General features: G+C 28.8%; 3 protein-coding genes across 3 annotated transcripts; 1 reads left to right on the top strand and 2 right to left on the bottom strand.

Moving 5' to 3' along the window:
• The first annotated feature begins 7 nt into the window (after nt 1–7).
• LOC145182446 (uncharacterized) lies at nt 8–3,001 on the top strand. The gene has a single exon (XM_080057570.2). It carries the CDS (start codon nt 940–942, stop codon nt 2,959–2,961), a length of 2,022 nt encoding a protein of 673 aa, XP_079913696.2. The 5' UTR covers nt 8–939; the 3' UTR covers nt 2,962–3,001.
• A 4,922-nt stretch (nt 3,002–7,923) lies between these two features.
• On the bottom strand, nt 7,924–10,825 carry LOC145182578 (uncharacterized). Its single transcript, XM_080057757.2, has 6 exons — nt 10,589–10,825; nt 10,397–10,509; nt 10,165–10,274; nt 9,970–10,044; nt 9,466–9,712; nt 7,924–9,185 (listed from the first exon to the last, which is right to left on the bottom strand). Exons 1-6 carry the CDS (start codon nt 10,592–10,594, stop codon nt 9,044–9,046), a joined length of 693 nt encoding a protein of 230 aa, XP_079913883.2. The 5' UTR covers nt 10,595–10,825; the 3' UTR covers nt 7,924–9,043.
• A 135-nt stretch (nt 10,826–10,960) lies between these two features.
• On the bottom strand, nt 10,961–14,112 carry LOC145182579 (uncharacterized). The gene is made up of 4 exons (XM_090084119.1): nt 13,863–14,112; nt 12,235–12,351; nt 11,725–11,878; nt 10,961–11,607 (listed from the first exon to the last, which is right to left on the bottom strand). Exons 1-4 carry the CDS (start codon nt 14,007–14,009, stop codon nt 10,961–10,963), a joined length of 1,065 nt encoding a protein of 354 aa, XP_089940245.1. The 5' UTR covers nt 14,010–14,112.
• Nucleotides 14,113–15,355: the final 1,243 nt, after the last annotated feature.

Below are 15,355 nucleotides of genomic sequence, written 5' to 3'. Positions count from 1 at the left end.
TATCAAGGTCAAAAATATTTAAAATATGTGACAGGAGATTTAACCTTAGAAGCAATCAGTTTTATCTGGTTTTTGTAGATATCAGCGTTTTCTGTGATTATCCTCGTATTTGATATCATATTATCAAAGTAGAATTTATTTGTTTAGCAGCGTGAACGCGGTGAATTGAACGTTTTTGTATATGAATGGAAGTATAAATGTATATCTTTTTGGCGGAATTTTTTAAATTTCTTATTATGATGAAAATAACGAATATATCATCTATGTAGCAAAAACCAAGTATTTCAAAGCATAAAAATTTATTAGATGACGCTAAGGTCTGAACGAGAAAATATTTTTTCAACCTTTATTACAAACGAAAATAATATTAAAATTGCGGAATACTGCGTACTAATCTACATTTTAAACTTCCACTTTGTGATTAGAGAGGGTCCCTTCACTAAAGTTCACTTAAAATATTTCTTCAATAGTGGTACTTATCAGCGCATGTGATTTTATTTTGTGTGTACACTTTTTTTTTTTTTCTTTTTCGGTTTTTTTTTTCAACTACTTGAACGTTTTTTGTAAACGTTCCAGCAGTTTATAAAGCAGTTTATAAATTTATAAAGCAGTTTATAAATTATGTATTCACTTCTTCGCTATCTATTGATTTAAAAAACAAGTTTTAATATATAAGATTAAGGAGACGATAAACACATTGACATGTACTGCGTCATGAAGATTTTATAAATTATTTTGCAAAAAAATTGTCTCTTATTTTATACCTATATTGAAATACTGTTTTATTGTTATTTGACAAATGAATCCTTGTAATGTTTATACAAAATTACTTTTATAGAAGCTATAGAAGTTTTTAGAAAAGATTGTTTTATAAACACTGGAAACTAAAATCGACGTGTTAGAAACACCAATTAAACCGAAAGTTTTTACGTTGATGGAATGGAATCTCCTCTTTATGAGTTGGAAAAAACAAACGAGTACAGAGAGTTGGTTTCTAGTAAAGGAGATCTGGTAAGTTCTTTGATGACAGAGATAGAAAATGGAGAAAAGCAGCCAACGAATTTTAGTTCTTGTAAGGAATTGTCAAATGGGGATGATTTACAAGAGCCTCTTGATTTATCGATACGACAACGTGCAATAGAGTATGAATTTGAGCAAGCTGTAAAAAGAATAAACAATACCGCTCGTCAAAAGCTCACTAATGATGAAGGTTATAATAGCCACTCCAGTGGTGAAAGCGCTCCTTTACTTATAATACCTTCGGTGAGTAAGCAAGACGAAGCAGGGTACGAAGTTCCTGACATTATTGTTAAGGTAAATGAAAAAACTATCACAAATAAAAATAAAAAATCTATAGCGAACTTTTGGAAACGATATAGCTCTGATAACAAAGAAACAGATAAAAACGAAGACCAAAACAACTATTATGATACACAGTCCAGTTCTCTTCACTTTCTTCCGCATTCGCGCTGCTCTTGTATACGTTTTCTTGTTTGCTTCATTTTTGCAGTAGCAATTGCAACAAGCCTTTTAATAACGCTTTATTTAATTGTAAGAATTGATATTGCATTTTGCTTCGTTCTGTCAGCGATTATTTTTTTGTTATCACTGGTTATGTTAGTAACATTGTCAAAACGTCACGCTTTATGTACAGCAGCACTCCTTTTGCCCAGCTTATTTTCATCGCGCGCCAAACTGGGCATTTTAGCATTCATATTATTTTTACTAATAATTGGACCTGTCATACGTATTGCTGATAAATTAAACGTTGCAAAGACGTGTGGTATTGAAGCTCATGAACCACATTTATATAAAAATGAAATGACTCTTGATTATGAACCTTTGAATTCCAAATTTTACGAAGAATGTTCTGCTGTTTTCCAGTATATTAAGGAATTTTGTCAAAAAGTGCTTTCCCATCGTAGGAAAAGCTGTGCGAATAGCTCGGTGTCCTCATTTGATAATAAAATTTGCAATCTAACTGATGAATACTTCTGCGGTTCAAACTCAACAATCATTCGAAAGTGTTCAATGGAATCATCATTAGCTTTAATTTATAAGTCAAATTTCGGTGCTAATATATCGAGAATTATTATATATATGATGCCTTTCCTATCCTTACTGCTTTTCTCTGAAGCTTACCGTTACAATAAAGATTATTTGACTAAGAAAGATGAAGACAATTTTTATATTACGCCAATGATGAAATGTTTAGATCGTGAGCGTAAGAACCGTGGCCTTAACGACCCTGTTATACCGTTGACAAGGATTGAATTTCAAACTTATTTGATTCGTAGATCATTGGCGTTATCGCGTCGTGAGTGGTTCGCTATAGTTAAATGGTTCTTTATTGCGTTGGGCTGCAGCCTGTTTGTGTTAATCGTTGTCCTTTTAGAAGATTTGATAAGCAGTGCCATAGAAAACGTTTTGCAGAGACAATGTAAGTATAAATATGATTATTATGCTACGAATCAATACCGCAAAGTAATTTATGCAATGCTTGGCTTCTTAGCTCTACTAATAGTGTTTCAAAGCTATGCGTTGAGATTACGTAGTGTTATATGCGACTATTTTTATGTCAATGTTGTTGATATTCGTTCGAAGCATCTATACTATAAGATACTCCATGATCGGCAGTCATTTTCTCGACATATACTTCGTAAAATACAACTTTTGTCAGAAGAAAAACGTTTAGCGGAGAAAATATCGTTTAGTAGCAAGGTTTTTGAATTATTACCGCAGCGCGTACAGAATTTATGTTTAAAACTTTCTGTACGCTCTTGCATGATTTGCGATTCACTGACCTATTACAAAACTGTCGAATGCAAACAGTTATCCTGCAAAGCTCACTATTGCTTCGAGTGTTTCGTTGACGCCGGGCAATCTTGTTTGACGTGCAACAATAGTAACACAAGCAATAAGAGTAAGCCGAGAAACAGCACTGATTCAGTAGCTGTTTAACTTTAAGTTTTGTTGAAGAAAAAACATTTTGGTTTTTGAATCTTCTTTCTTTTAAATATCCAAATGAATGGACTTAGAACTGATTTTATTTAAAAGCGGTTGTCGGATCTTTTTATATTTGTTCAATTGGCAAATACAAAAAATCAACTATTTCATTCAAATTTATCATCTTTACTCCAGGAACTCGTGTCTTAAAAACTATCTTTAAACTCCTAAAACTTCTTGATTTGAAACAACTACTTTTAAGAAATTCGTTTAAACTTAGTCAAGGCCAAGGATCCTATAAAAAATTCGGATTAGACTTTATAAAATATTTAAATAAATAAATTATAGTAGTTGGTAAATGGTGAGTGTGACCGTTGGAACTAAATTTTATAGTAATTAATTTATAACACCAAGTGGGAAAAATAAGATGTTAAACTATGTTTAAATTGTTAAATTGCTCTTTCAACTTGGCTTTTTTCTTCCAACCGACTTAACTTTATCGCCTTTTTTTTACTTAAATCAATTTGTTTTTTCTTTATTTTTTTAATCTATTCTTGATTAGCATTTTCATGAATATTTTTTTAATTTTATTTAGAAAACTAGCATTAATGACCGTAATGTAGATAAATACTTAAAAAAAAACTTAAAATAATTTAAAAATAAATGCGAATAAAATGAATATATGCAAAAATCACGACAAGGGGAATATGACAATTTGGAGTCCAAACCTTGTACAGAGTATTAGATGGTTTAATTTGTCTCGCTTGTGAAGCCATCCACTTGGCTGCTTTCACTTATCAAGTGATCCAGAATGAATAAACAACAGTTTTAAAGTTTCTCCTAAAGATTATATAAAGATTCGCATAAAGTTTAAATTTTTATGAGCATTGTATAGAAATAATAGGTTTCTCGTAGCAAATATTTGAAAAACGAAAAGCATAAATATCTGCTCAACAAACTATAGCGTTATAGTTTTTATGCAAAGAAAAAGCCTACAGATTTGTTTATACATTTGTGATGCCTGCACCTTTTTGATATTAATTACTAACAAGATGAAAATATGAATTTTAAACATGAAACTATCAAGAGTTATCTAAAGTGCAGATTTAAGGGAAGAATTAGCTTGTGAAGATTTCTATAAAAAGATAAAATTCAAAGAATTTTCACTTTCTATAGCAAAAAAAAAGTGCAGCTAACTTAGAAACGTCAATATTTAAAAACTATCCAACCGATACGAGTTGAAAACAAAACAGAACCAGGGATTTAGGCAACAAAGGAAATTATCAAAATAAACACTTGATTTTTGTGAAAAAAAATACTGCTTGAAATAGAAAAAAATGTTCAAAATCTCATTTTTTTGGAAAATTGACCCTAAGTCTTCCGAATTTTACATTAGTTTGCAAACAAGAATGATTATAGTAACACAAGAACTCTTTAGTCTATTTTCTGGAATTTGCATTCAAAATGTGGGTTATAAAGTACAAAAAAATGAAAATATAAATTGAAAATAACAAATCTGCTTGTAATTATGGTCAGGTAAAATCATTATAGGCTTCCTATCATCAATTTTACATGTAAATTTACAACAGAGATTTTATGACAGACAGGACACTACTTGTATCCAACAGCGTCACATTTCTGAATTATTTTTGCAAATAAACATGAGTTTATAGTGGATGAATCTTTTTGTTTCTTCTTTCTTTAATTGATATCTTTTTTTTTCTTTACTTCCTTTACAATATCATAATTTGGCTTTCATTAATCCATATATTTGGGTGATGTTTTCTTTCGACGGCTTTTGTTTGACTTTTTGCATCATGAAATCTGGTATTTCAGTTGGTATGATGCTTTTTTCAAGGAGCTTATTTATAATTCCTTATTATCTTAAAAGACTGGTATAAAGGCTAGTTATTATTTGTTATTATTCGTAAAAAACCAAAATGATGATGCTTAGTTTTAACTCAGTTATTATGACAATTTGTTACTGAAGCGTAAATAAAAATTAATCATTTTAGTTTGTAGAATTTAAATCCATCGAAGCACGTTATACTAAATTGTTGTTAAAGTTTTACGCTACGGTGCACAGTGGAAAATTGTAGAGCAATAGCATATCATAAATGTTTTTTACTAATGTCGCTACTGTCATTATATTTCAGTTTTATTTAATAGTTTAATGGTCAATCATTACTATAATGCAGGAATTTCACATAATTTTATGTAAAAATAAAAGATTTGAAGCCCTATTGTTTATTACTTTTGCGGATGTTCATTTCAAACCTGTTCGCTTCATCACTTTAAAAGTGAATTTTCTAAAAAACTTTCTAGGAATAAGTATAAAGTATTATACATTTTTGAAAGGCTCATGTTATGGAGATTTTAAGAAAATTATACATTTTTACTTATATGGTTCAGTTTAGGAGTAATTATTTGAACAATAAAATAAATGAAAAAAATTAATATTCTTCAAGTTCACTGAGACTTTTGGTAGTTACCCACGCTTCCCCACGCTTTACATTTAATGTAGTATTGTAACCTAGGTGTTTATTAAAAACATGTATAAGAATCAGTTGCAGAAACGTGCGGTTTCCGAAATTATCGAGAAAAAAGTGATAAAAGTAAAAAAACAGAAAACCGCTTTTTATCGTGGTTTCAAATTTTGTTCATTTATAACAATAGCTTGGTGTATGTTTTTTAACTTATTATCAATTTTTTATTTATACCATGGCATTCTTGTATTTTTGCACTCCTTTTGTAGTGAATGTACACTGCCAATATATAAAGAGTTGAAACATTTATATCAGTATAACAAATTCACAGTGGAAATTAAATCAACTCGTTTGAGTATTGAATATTACTTAAGTTACCTTTGTGACTTGTTAAAATGACAACTTTTAAGTGTTTGAAATGTAAATTATTGCTTTCCTATATTGATGGAGGAAGGACAGTTGAGGCACTGTCAACAATTTTAAAAGAAAATTATCAACTTTCTGAGGACAACTTGTGTTTCATCATGGATGATATTCAAAGACACATTATTCCGTCTTTTAATAAACTATGGATACTGGCGTCACGGAAAAAGGATGCTTTTTTATCTAAGAACAGTGATTGGTTGGATATTGTGTACCTTTACCTAACTCAGAAGAGACAATTACCGACTCCACGCCATCTACTTCTTTTGAAAAACGCGGAAGACCGTGCGTGTCTTATGGAGATTCGTCAGAATCCAGCAAAAAAAAGAAAAAATTCCATGTTACTTAAGGAATATGGATTCGAGCATATTTTTAATACATATCTTCAGGCGTTGCATTCAATAGGAGAAGAAGCAGAAGCAAAACTTGTGGAATCATTAAGGATTGCTGATAAAAACAAAAAAAAAATTAATATCGAGTTTTATGGAAAACGCAAGCCAGAAAAATATGCTAACTGATGAAGAAGCACTCAGCGTGTTTATTGATTCAGATTTAACAAAAGCACAATATTTGTACATGAAGAAGGTGACAAATGAACGAAATTGTTCCATATTTCCACCATAATGTAAAATTCAAGAAATTAAACAGACCTGCTATCCACCATCTTCTGCAATAGAAGTTACGAACACACATGCGAAAATTCTGGAACTGCAAGATTTATTGGATCACACTGTAGCTAGAATTTTGACCATAGATTCCGTGTACAGTATTGAATTCAAGCATTTACTTTCATATAGTAAATGGGGCTGTGATGGTTTCACTGGCCAAAGCCAATACAAGTAGAAACTTCCAGAGGAATCTGAACTTATTTCTGATGCAAATTTGTTTACTAGTTCTTTGGTGCCTATCAAACTAATTGATATAGTAACTGGCGCAGTTGTTTGGCAAAATCCGGCACCTTCATCAGTTCGTTTTTGTCGACCTATATGCATAGAATTCTGCAAAGAGATTTCCAAGAAAACTAAAGCCATTGTAGATGAAGTAAAGAGCCAAATAAATTCTTTGCGTGAAATGTGCAAGAACTTGATGAAGATACTCTGCAGCTTATGAAAGTCAACGAACTGATTTCAGGAACTGAAAGTCCCTATGTAGTTATGATATAGTACCTTTAAGGTGGTACCAGGGTAAAAAACGGCTATTTTTGATAAAATTTTGAAAAATACCAAAATTAATGTTTTGAATTCTTAAATCTTCCTATTTCAATATGCGTATTGCAAAAAGTCAAAAATCTTCTTAATTTTAATCAAATTTGGCCTTTTTTTAAAGAGCAGTTTGGTTCTTGCTTCATAACAACGACCTTAGAAACGCTTTTTTTCTCGCTAAATCTCAATTTTTCAGAAAAAATAACTTTTCATAGAAAATAGATAATAGGCTGAAATTTTGCAGGTTTAAAGATGAACATATTACGAATGTTGTCTGTGAAGCAAATTTTTGTTATTTTTTATTTAAAACTCATTTTTATCATGCTTTTGTCCCAAACTACCTTTAATTTTATATCTTAAAGTTCGAATGTCAACCTGGTAAAATTAAAAATGTTTTAAAAAAATCTGTTTCATTGACAACATTCTTAATACATTAAAGAATTCATGTTCAAATTTTCAAGCAGTTTTGACTCTTTTTGAGTTAGTTATATTAGATGAAAGAATAAGCAGTTTTGGGGGTAACATAACACTAATTATGCGCATAATTAATGACGTCATCACTAAAATTTTTTTTTGGGCTACTGTTTTATATATTTTTTTTGTTCATTAACAGAAAAGAGCTAAAGTCTATTAATAGTTTTCAATTTCTTGTTAAAAAGTTACCTTTACCCTGGTACCACCTTAATATACCTATACATTATTTCATAAAAGCAACTATTTAAAAATTGTTATTAAGAAACTCTTTTAAATATTTCTATAATTAGTAGGTAAGCACTTTATGTATTTTTCGTCGTTTTTAACAATTTTAAGGTATTTTCATACATTTGTAAAGCATTGTGTTAAAGTGTAAATTAACAAACTGCCAATTTTGAAGTTTTTGATTTTTATTTATTTATTTTTAATATTGTATTACAAAAAATTCTTATAAAAAATATTTCTCAAGAAGCGTCATATACTACTTTACATTTGTGCAAAATTTCAAATCTCTATTTTTAGTAACAAAAAAGTTATTGATTTTTGGTCCGAAACACACCTTTATTTTCCACTGTGCGGTGCATTAATAAGATATCGCTCTCCATTTACCTTAAACAGATGTATAAAAGCTTAAACAGATTTATGAATAACGAGCTTAAACAAATGTGTAATCACAAGACGAGAAACTCGGTACCGAATTCTTTGAAAAATCTGTATATCACAACACAAGTTGGGCCTACCATTAGTTGTTAAACTTATTTTATTGTACATGACAATTTGATATTGATCTAATACTATTGTGTCAATGTTTAAAGTATGATATGAATTATTATCCTTTTAACATTTACAGCGCCACCCAAGCAAATGTCACCGATTGTAACATTTACACCACCAACCAAGCATATGTCAACGATTGCAAGTTACACAAATTCCAGAAAACAATAATTTAATAAATTTTTTCCATTTATCACTAACAAGAGAGAGCGTTTCAGTTGAACGTAAATGACCCATTTTTTACCATTTAAAGCGGTGAACACAAACTTTAAATATTAAAAAATTAAATGGAGTAATTCATGCTAAAAAATAATAGATCACAGTAATTCTATCAAAAACACGACATTTAGATATATTCAGTTTAATATATATGATGATTAGGGACAAAAGAAAAATACGGGAAACGTGTCTTTCGTCTGCTTCTAATCGTCATATATGTTAAACTGCAGTATTGTTAAAAATACCAAAAGTTAAACCTGATCATTGCAAATAGCTAAAAGGACTATAACAATTATTTAAGAAGTGTAAATGGATTTATTGTAACTTGTAACTTGGTTCCATAGTACGTTTTGATCATAAAAAATTATCTTATTCTAGTATAATTTCTGACTTTTGGTAATGAAATAAGACACTTAAGACATTTTGTCGATTAAATCTGAACATTTTTTTTAATCGAAATCCAACTTAAGAAATCTTGAACCAAAAGTTCAATAACAAAACTTTTAAAAAAAAAGCGCATCAAGTAAACGTGACATCAACCCAATGCCATATAAAATCACGCACAAAACAAACAGGGTCTTTCAAAAAGCTTTCTACTTGTTCAGAAACACTCTCAATTTCAGGAGTTGTTTGAAGTTCAAGTTTGTACTTTGAATCCGTTCTATAAATAAATCATAATTTACCGATACAACAAGGTTCACAATATTAACAAAACTGCAAATCAGACGTTTGAATGTGCGTAATATTTATGAATAATTGTGCAATACCTGTAAGGATGAATCTGATCATATAAACAACATTTGGTACACGTTTTTAAAAAAATTGAAAGAAAATGAAAGAAACTCAAACTTTAAGCTTAAGAGTTAATTACAATTTAAAAGTACAGATTAAAAATTTTCACACTTATTAATATCACAATTTTAAAAACATGATGTACTTACATAACAACGCACGCAGGACAAGACGCTGTAAAAGTTACACGGATCCATTTTTGACAGCGTTTAGTAGTAAATGATAAGCAAGACCTTCTGGAATTTTTACATCGTTCATATATAGCCAACCTTTTAAGTATACCTGAATTACAGCTTTCCAACATGCCAGAGCATATTGGACACAATCGCTGGTATGACAAACAGGAAAATATTTCATCTCTATTTAAAGCCAATAATTTGTTATCATCATTTGGAGCTAAAATACATATGAGAACTTAAGAAATTAGACTACTGTTGCAAATCATTTCTGTTATTCTATTTGAATATTAATATATTAATCACCATATTTCTGAGAAAATCTTTTCAAGTTCACAACTTCATAATTATATAAATTTCCAGGTAAACTATTGAGATTTCATTTACTTCTCAACATAACAATTGGATTCTTATTTATTCCTTAATATAACAATTGGATTCTTACTTATTCTATAACAATATCAAAAGAAAAGTAACCTGCTGAATTTATAAAAGCATTGATTTTGTCATGCAAACCATCTAAATAATTGTCTTCAGTTTCAGATAAATATTCTAAAAAAAAATTAGGACAAATAAACATCAAATACACAAAGACAAGAAATTTACTTTAACAGGGAAGATATTGATGAACTAGATAAAAAAATTATTGATATAAAGAAAAACAATTAGAACCTTTTCCAAACTGATAAAGAAGATCAGTTTGAAATTTACACTCAGTAGATGAGATATATTGATTGCACGCATCTTTTAAATCTTTCGTTAGTGCGGAGACTTGCTGAAACCTAGTAATAGTAAGAAAGCAATGCATCATATACCAATAAAAAATTCAGTTTGTGTATATATAAATTTCATTTTTTTTTTTAAAAAAACATTTTTTTGAATGAAGAGATACATAAAAACTAACCTAGCTTGTTGATCAGATTCTGCTAATTCAATAGGAACACTGTCATAACTCAATGACTCATTGATGTTCATGTACAAATTCAACTCTTCTTTAAGGATGCTTAACAATTTTATCTAAAAATAAAAAACTTTTTTTATTTAAAAAACTGACTTCTTAAAATTTTTTTTTTTGTAAATAACAAAAAATACGTACATCCATTTTTCAGTACTTCGTTCATACTTTTTCAAGGACGAAATTTTACTAGAGATAAGAATTAAGTTATCATGATTGAATATATATATTTCTTGTTTACAAACATCAATTAGAAAATTATGAAAAATTTAATTACAATAATACAAAATACATCTTAGTAAATGAAAAATAATAATAATAAATTTTGATATTTAATGAAATTCTTATAATACATGAAATTTAAACATTTTAAAGACTTCTTATGTGGATAATTTATTATGGTATTAAAAGCTTCAGAAAATATCAATGAAAAACTCTTAACACAAAAAATAATATTTAGAAATTGAACCAAATGTTTTTAAATTTTTAAACCAATGGAATGACAGTTAAAGGCTAAGAAACAATGTCACAATTTCGTATATCTTCAACAGTTGATGAACTAACATTCAATAGTTGAACCTGAAGCACTTTTGGATCCGTAAAAACTGACTGAATCGATACTTCTGAACTTTGCTTAGTACTAGTTAGTCCTTGAATTAATTTACATTGGCTATCATCAAGAGGCTTAACTTGATATTCTGCTTTATGGTGTAACTTAGTAAATAAATCGTCTTCATCAGGATTTGCGTAAGTACAAATTCCTGAATTTTGAAGATGCGATTCAATGTGTTTATTTAATGCTTCTTTTGTTTTAAATGAGTTTACACAACAAATATCACATTTCAGTTTCGTATGCTTAGAAATACAATGTTTCTTTAAACCTGATGGATCAGTATATCCTTTTCCACAATGTTCGCAAATATATTTTTTATCACCAGTGTGAATGCGAATATGTCGATTCAAATTTTCTCTTCTGTCAAAGCGCTTACCACATGACTCACATGCAAATGGCTTCATGCCTGGATGTTCCTCTGCATAATGGCGTCGTATTGCTGAAACCATTTCAAAATCTTTGTTACATAAATGACAAGATAGAGGATTTTTTTTACGCTGCTTGCTTTCTCTATGAGAACTATCTCCATCATCATTTGGCAAAATCTCTGCAATAAAACAAAAAATGCTTTGAAATATTTATAAGAAAATCTTGAAATATTTATAAAGAAACTGCCCAAAGTTTTTGTAAGCATGTTAAGCTTTATACTTATATTTTAACATACCGTTATTGCATTTTAAGTTTTCATCATGAACTGTATTTAACTCTTTATCTATCTGCTGAGAAATTTCATTACTTTCTGCTGATTGAACAACAGCTATTATTTCATTTTTACCATTCACCCTAACATCTTCATTGTGCAATCTTTTTGATCCCACCTGTGCAAGACAAATTTTACATAGATGAGAAATAATAAAAACACCAAATATTTACCATTTCATAGCTAGTAAAAAAGTAAGCTTTTTAATACAAGAGAACAATAACATCAAGAAGTTCCAAATGTTTATACAACACATTAAACTTAAACTCTAGTTCTATACAATTTATTAGCAAAAATTCTACTTGGTTGGATATTTTAATTTGGGAAAACATATGTAAACTTTGTAAAAATATGTTTATCATTCATGTAATTTATACCTAGTATTATATTCATATAGTATTTAAAGTGTAATTTATTTACATTTAATCTTTTTTTATTGATAAAATGAATTAGATTTTGAGTAAATATATTTACATTAACTGATTCAGTTTGTTTACTCCAGAACTGGCGAACTAATGAATCACAATCATACAAATGGTCATCATAAACCCAGCTCTCTTTCCATTGAACTTTATAGCATCTTTTTCCATTCTGAAATTAGCAATTTATATATATATATATATATATATATATATATATATATATATATATATATATATATATATATATATATATATATATAACACACATACACACATAATGTATATACATACATATACATATCTTGACATATACTGGTAGCTTAACAAGCTAAAAGGTTGTGTAAACATTAGCAAAACACTAAAAAATATAATTCTAGATAGCATATAACTCTAGACCCTATTACCAAAATAACAACCTTTTTTTAGCGTAAATAAATTTCTGATTCTTAATACAACTTACTTTCATTTATAAAGTATGTTGTTCATATCTAATACAACTTTAAGTATTCTTAAAATAAATACTTATCAGTATCATATTTATATCACTGTTTTACTTTATTAGCTGCACTGATAATCCTTACAGCTCAAGAACAAAGTTACATTTCTATTATTATTTTTTAACTTTGTTTAAAGTTATATTAGGAACTCTTACTGTTGTGTTCTAAGTTTTTACAGACAAAGAAGTTTTTAATGTGAAAATTAGTAACAATAGAGGGTAAGAATTAGTTTAGTAATTATAACTCTTATCTATCTAAGACAAACACACAACCATGTCAGCTAAAATAAAACTTTCCTTATATTGTCCATGTTAAGCATTAAGCGATGCGTTAAGTGCTAAGTACATCATTATTTAGTATCAAAGCGAAGGGATCGTAATATTGGATGGTAATTGAATGGGACATTTAGACTCTTTTTTTTAATGTCAAAGCTAGTTGAATGTCTTGCAGTTGTTACTAAAGCTGCATTAAAAAAATCCTCAAGAAATATAAGCTATTCAATTGAAACCCTAGTGAGTTTAGACTTTTTTTTACTCAAGAGTGTCAGCTGAGATGAAATTAGACATGGTTATGATGCTTGAAAAATAAAACTAGACCTTTTCTTTAATGGATTGCTACAAATATCAAAATACTATAAAAACAACTGTTTTCATATCACCTGGTAGCTTTTATGGGGTTGAGTATTCCACAAGCTTCCCTGACATTCAGTCCTGATATATGGGACAGTGAACCTATGCTAATGGCTAACAGAAAATGAGTGTTTAAAAGAAAAGTTATTGTTAATGAAAAAGATGTTTTATATCTTAATTTATTTCATAGTAATGTGGTATTTCTAAAAAGACTAGTATATTTAGTAAATGTGCATGTGGAAAATTTGATGTTCTTTTAAAAAACCGAAAACCAATTTCAACTTATGAACAAATTCATAGCAAACTCAATGATTATTGAAGGAAATTAGATATTTTTGTTTTTTTATTTTGAAAAGAATTTCATTAGTAAAGAACATATAAACTCAATAAATTAAGTTAATTTACTTAGCTTTGAAAATTTATAACAAGTTTGATTATTATTTAAAATTGATTATAAGATAATAATGAGAACTTTTATTCGTGTATTTTAAAAACGAATAATTTTCATTTTGAACTGATATAAATGCGAGTGAAAAAACGAGGTACTTTTATACCTCGCCGAAACTTGCAGCAACTATGGATTTCACTTCCATCATGGTAAGAGCTGCTCGTGCTGTAGTTTTACTTATAGATCCATGAAGAGGAGACAAAACTAAATCAGAATCATGGATTTCGTCGTTGCTTTTGGCACTACGTTGCATAGTTTCTGATGTATTTTGACTAAATATAATTTTCCTCGTCACCACTCGAACAAATTTCGGTCAAACAAATTCATGCGAAGAAAATCTCTTCACAATTGTGGTTTAAGCTGGCCGACTAAGCATTATGCGTATTTTAAGTCTTCAAGTATTCATAAACTTCTTTTTTTTTTCTTTTTCTACGAACTTGAAAAGTTTATAAGGGTGAAAATAGTGATTTCCGCATGACAAATTTTAAATCGATTGACGAAAAATTTCAAACCAAAAAACGCCATTTTAAAACATAGTTATGAAGCAGAATACGACTTTTTAAAATGTTTATATTAATTTTATGGTATGCCACCTGACATAGACTAAGTACAAAAAAAGCAATCGCAATCTCTCAAAATCAAGTGATTTTATAAATCAAGTAAGTTCAAAAATTAGGTCTTACTTGAAGTAACCAAAAGAGCTCTGACAATTGGTTTTTGGATTTTTTAAATGAAAAGAGTGCAAAAACAGTGCGTTTGTTAAGAAACAATGTGTAGTTTTATTGAAAACGTTTTGAAAGGAGTTCATTTGCAGCTCGTATAAGCTCAGTTGATGTTTTTTCTGAAGTCTTCCTACTTTTTTTAAGTCCTCTCCTCAAAATCTGTTTTTAGCCTTCAAACCTTAGAATTTCCTTCAAATTTAAAGATAGAAAGTTAAAAGTTTATTTTAGGGAGGGGTCTTCTGGTGTTGATGACGCTCTTCAAAGTTTTAATTTAGCCAATAAGTGTTTTTTTTTGAAAACTAGTTTTGTAAAAAGCTGTCATTTTTTTAAAAAGAAGTTTAATAGATTGTAATAGTTTATTAGTAACATGCGATTGATCGACTCGCAATTTCAAGCTTCTATATTTTAACATTCGTGAACATTTAATACAAAAATTTTTATTTTACTTTCCCTCATGTAAATGCACATTTATTTTAGTGACCAAATCTAATAAAATATTGTTTAAAAGTTTTAAAATCTAGAACTTTGATATAAATAAAACTTTGAATAAAGTATAGAACTTTGAACTTAATGCTTACTTGATTCCCAATAAAAATTTCTAAACATCTATAGACTTTATGTTTGTTTTGTTTTTATGTTAATATTTCTGAAAAACGAACCCGAAATTAGTCAAAAACATAGACGAATCCAGCTTGAAACTAAAAATGATTTACTTACTAATTAGGGCTGATAGTAAACCTCTGTTTTTTTTCTAGAAAAAAAAAGTTTCCGAAAATTCAAGTTGTTTTAAACAGTGGGAAATATTTATCGCTCACAAATATGGAAGTTCGTTTAAAAACTCGGCTCTATGTTTAAAACAATATGACACATAATAATT

The sequence above is a fragment of the Hydra viridissima genome, unplaced genomic scaffold (genome assembly GCF_058129835.1).
Source record: "Hydra viridissima isolate aposymbiotic clone 2 unplaced genomic scaffold, HvirCarnegie_v1 scaffold_4, whole genome shotgun sequence".
NCBI lineage: Eukaryota > Metazoa > Cnidaria > Hydrozoa > Anthoathecata > Hydridae > Hydra > Hydra viridissima.
This window is presented reverse-complemented; position numbering and strand designations above follow the sequence as displayed.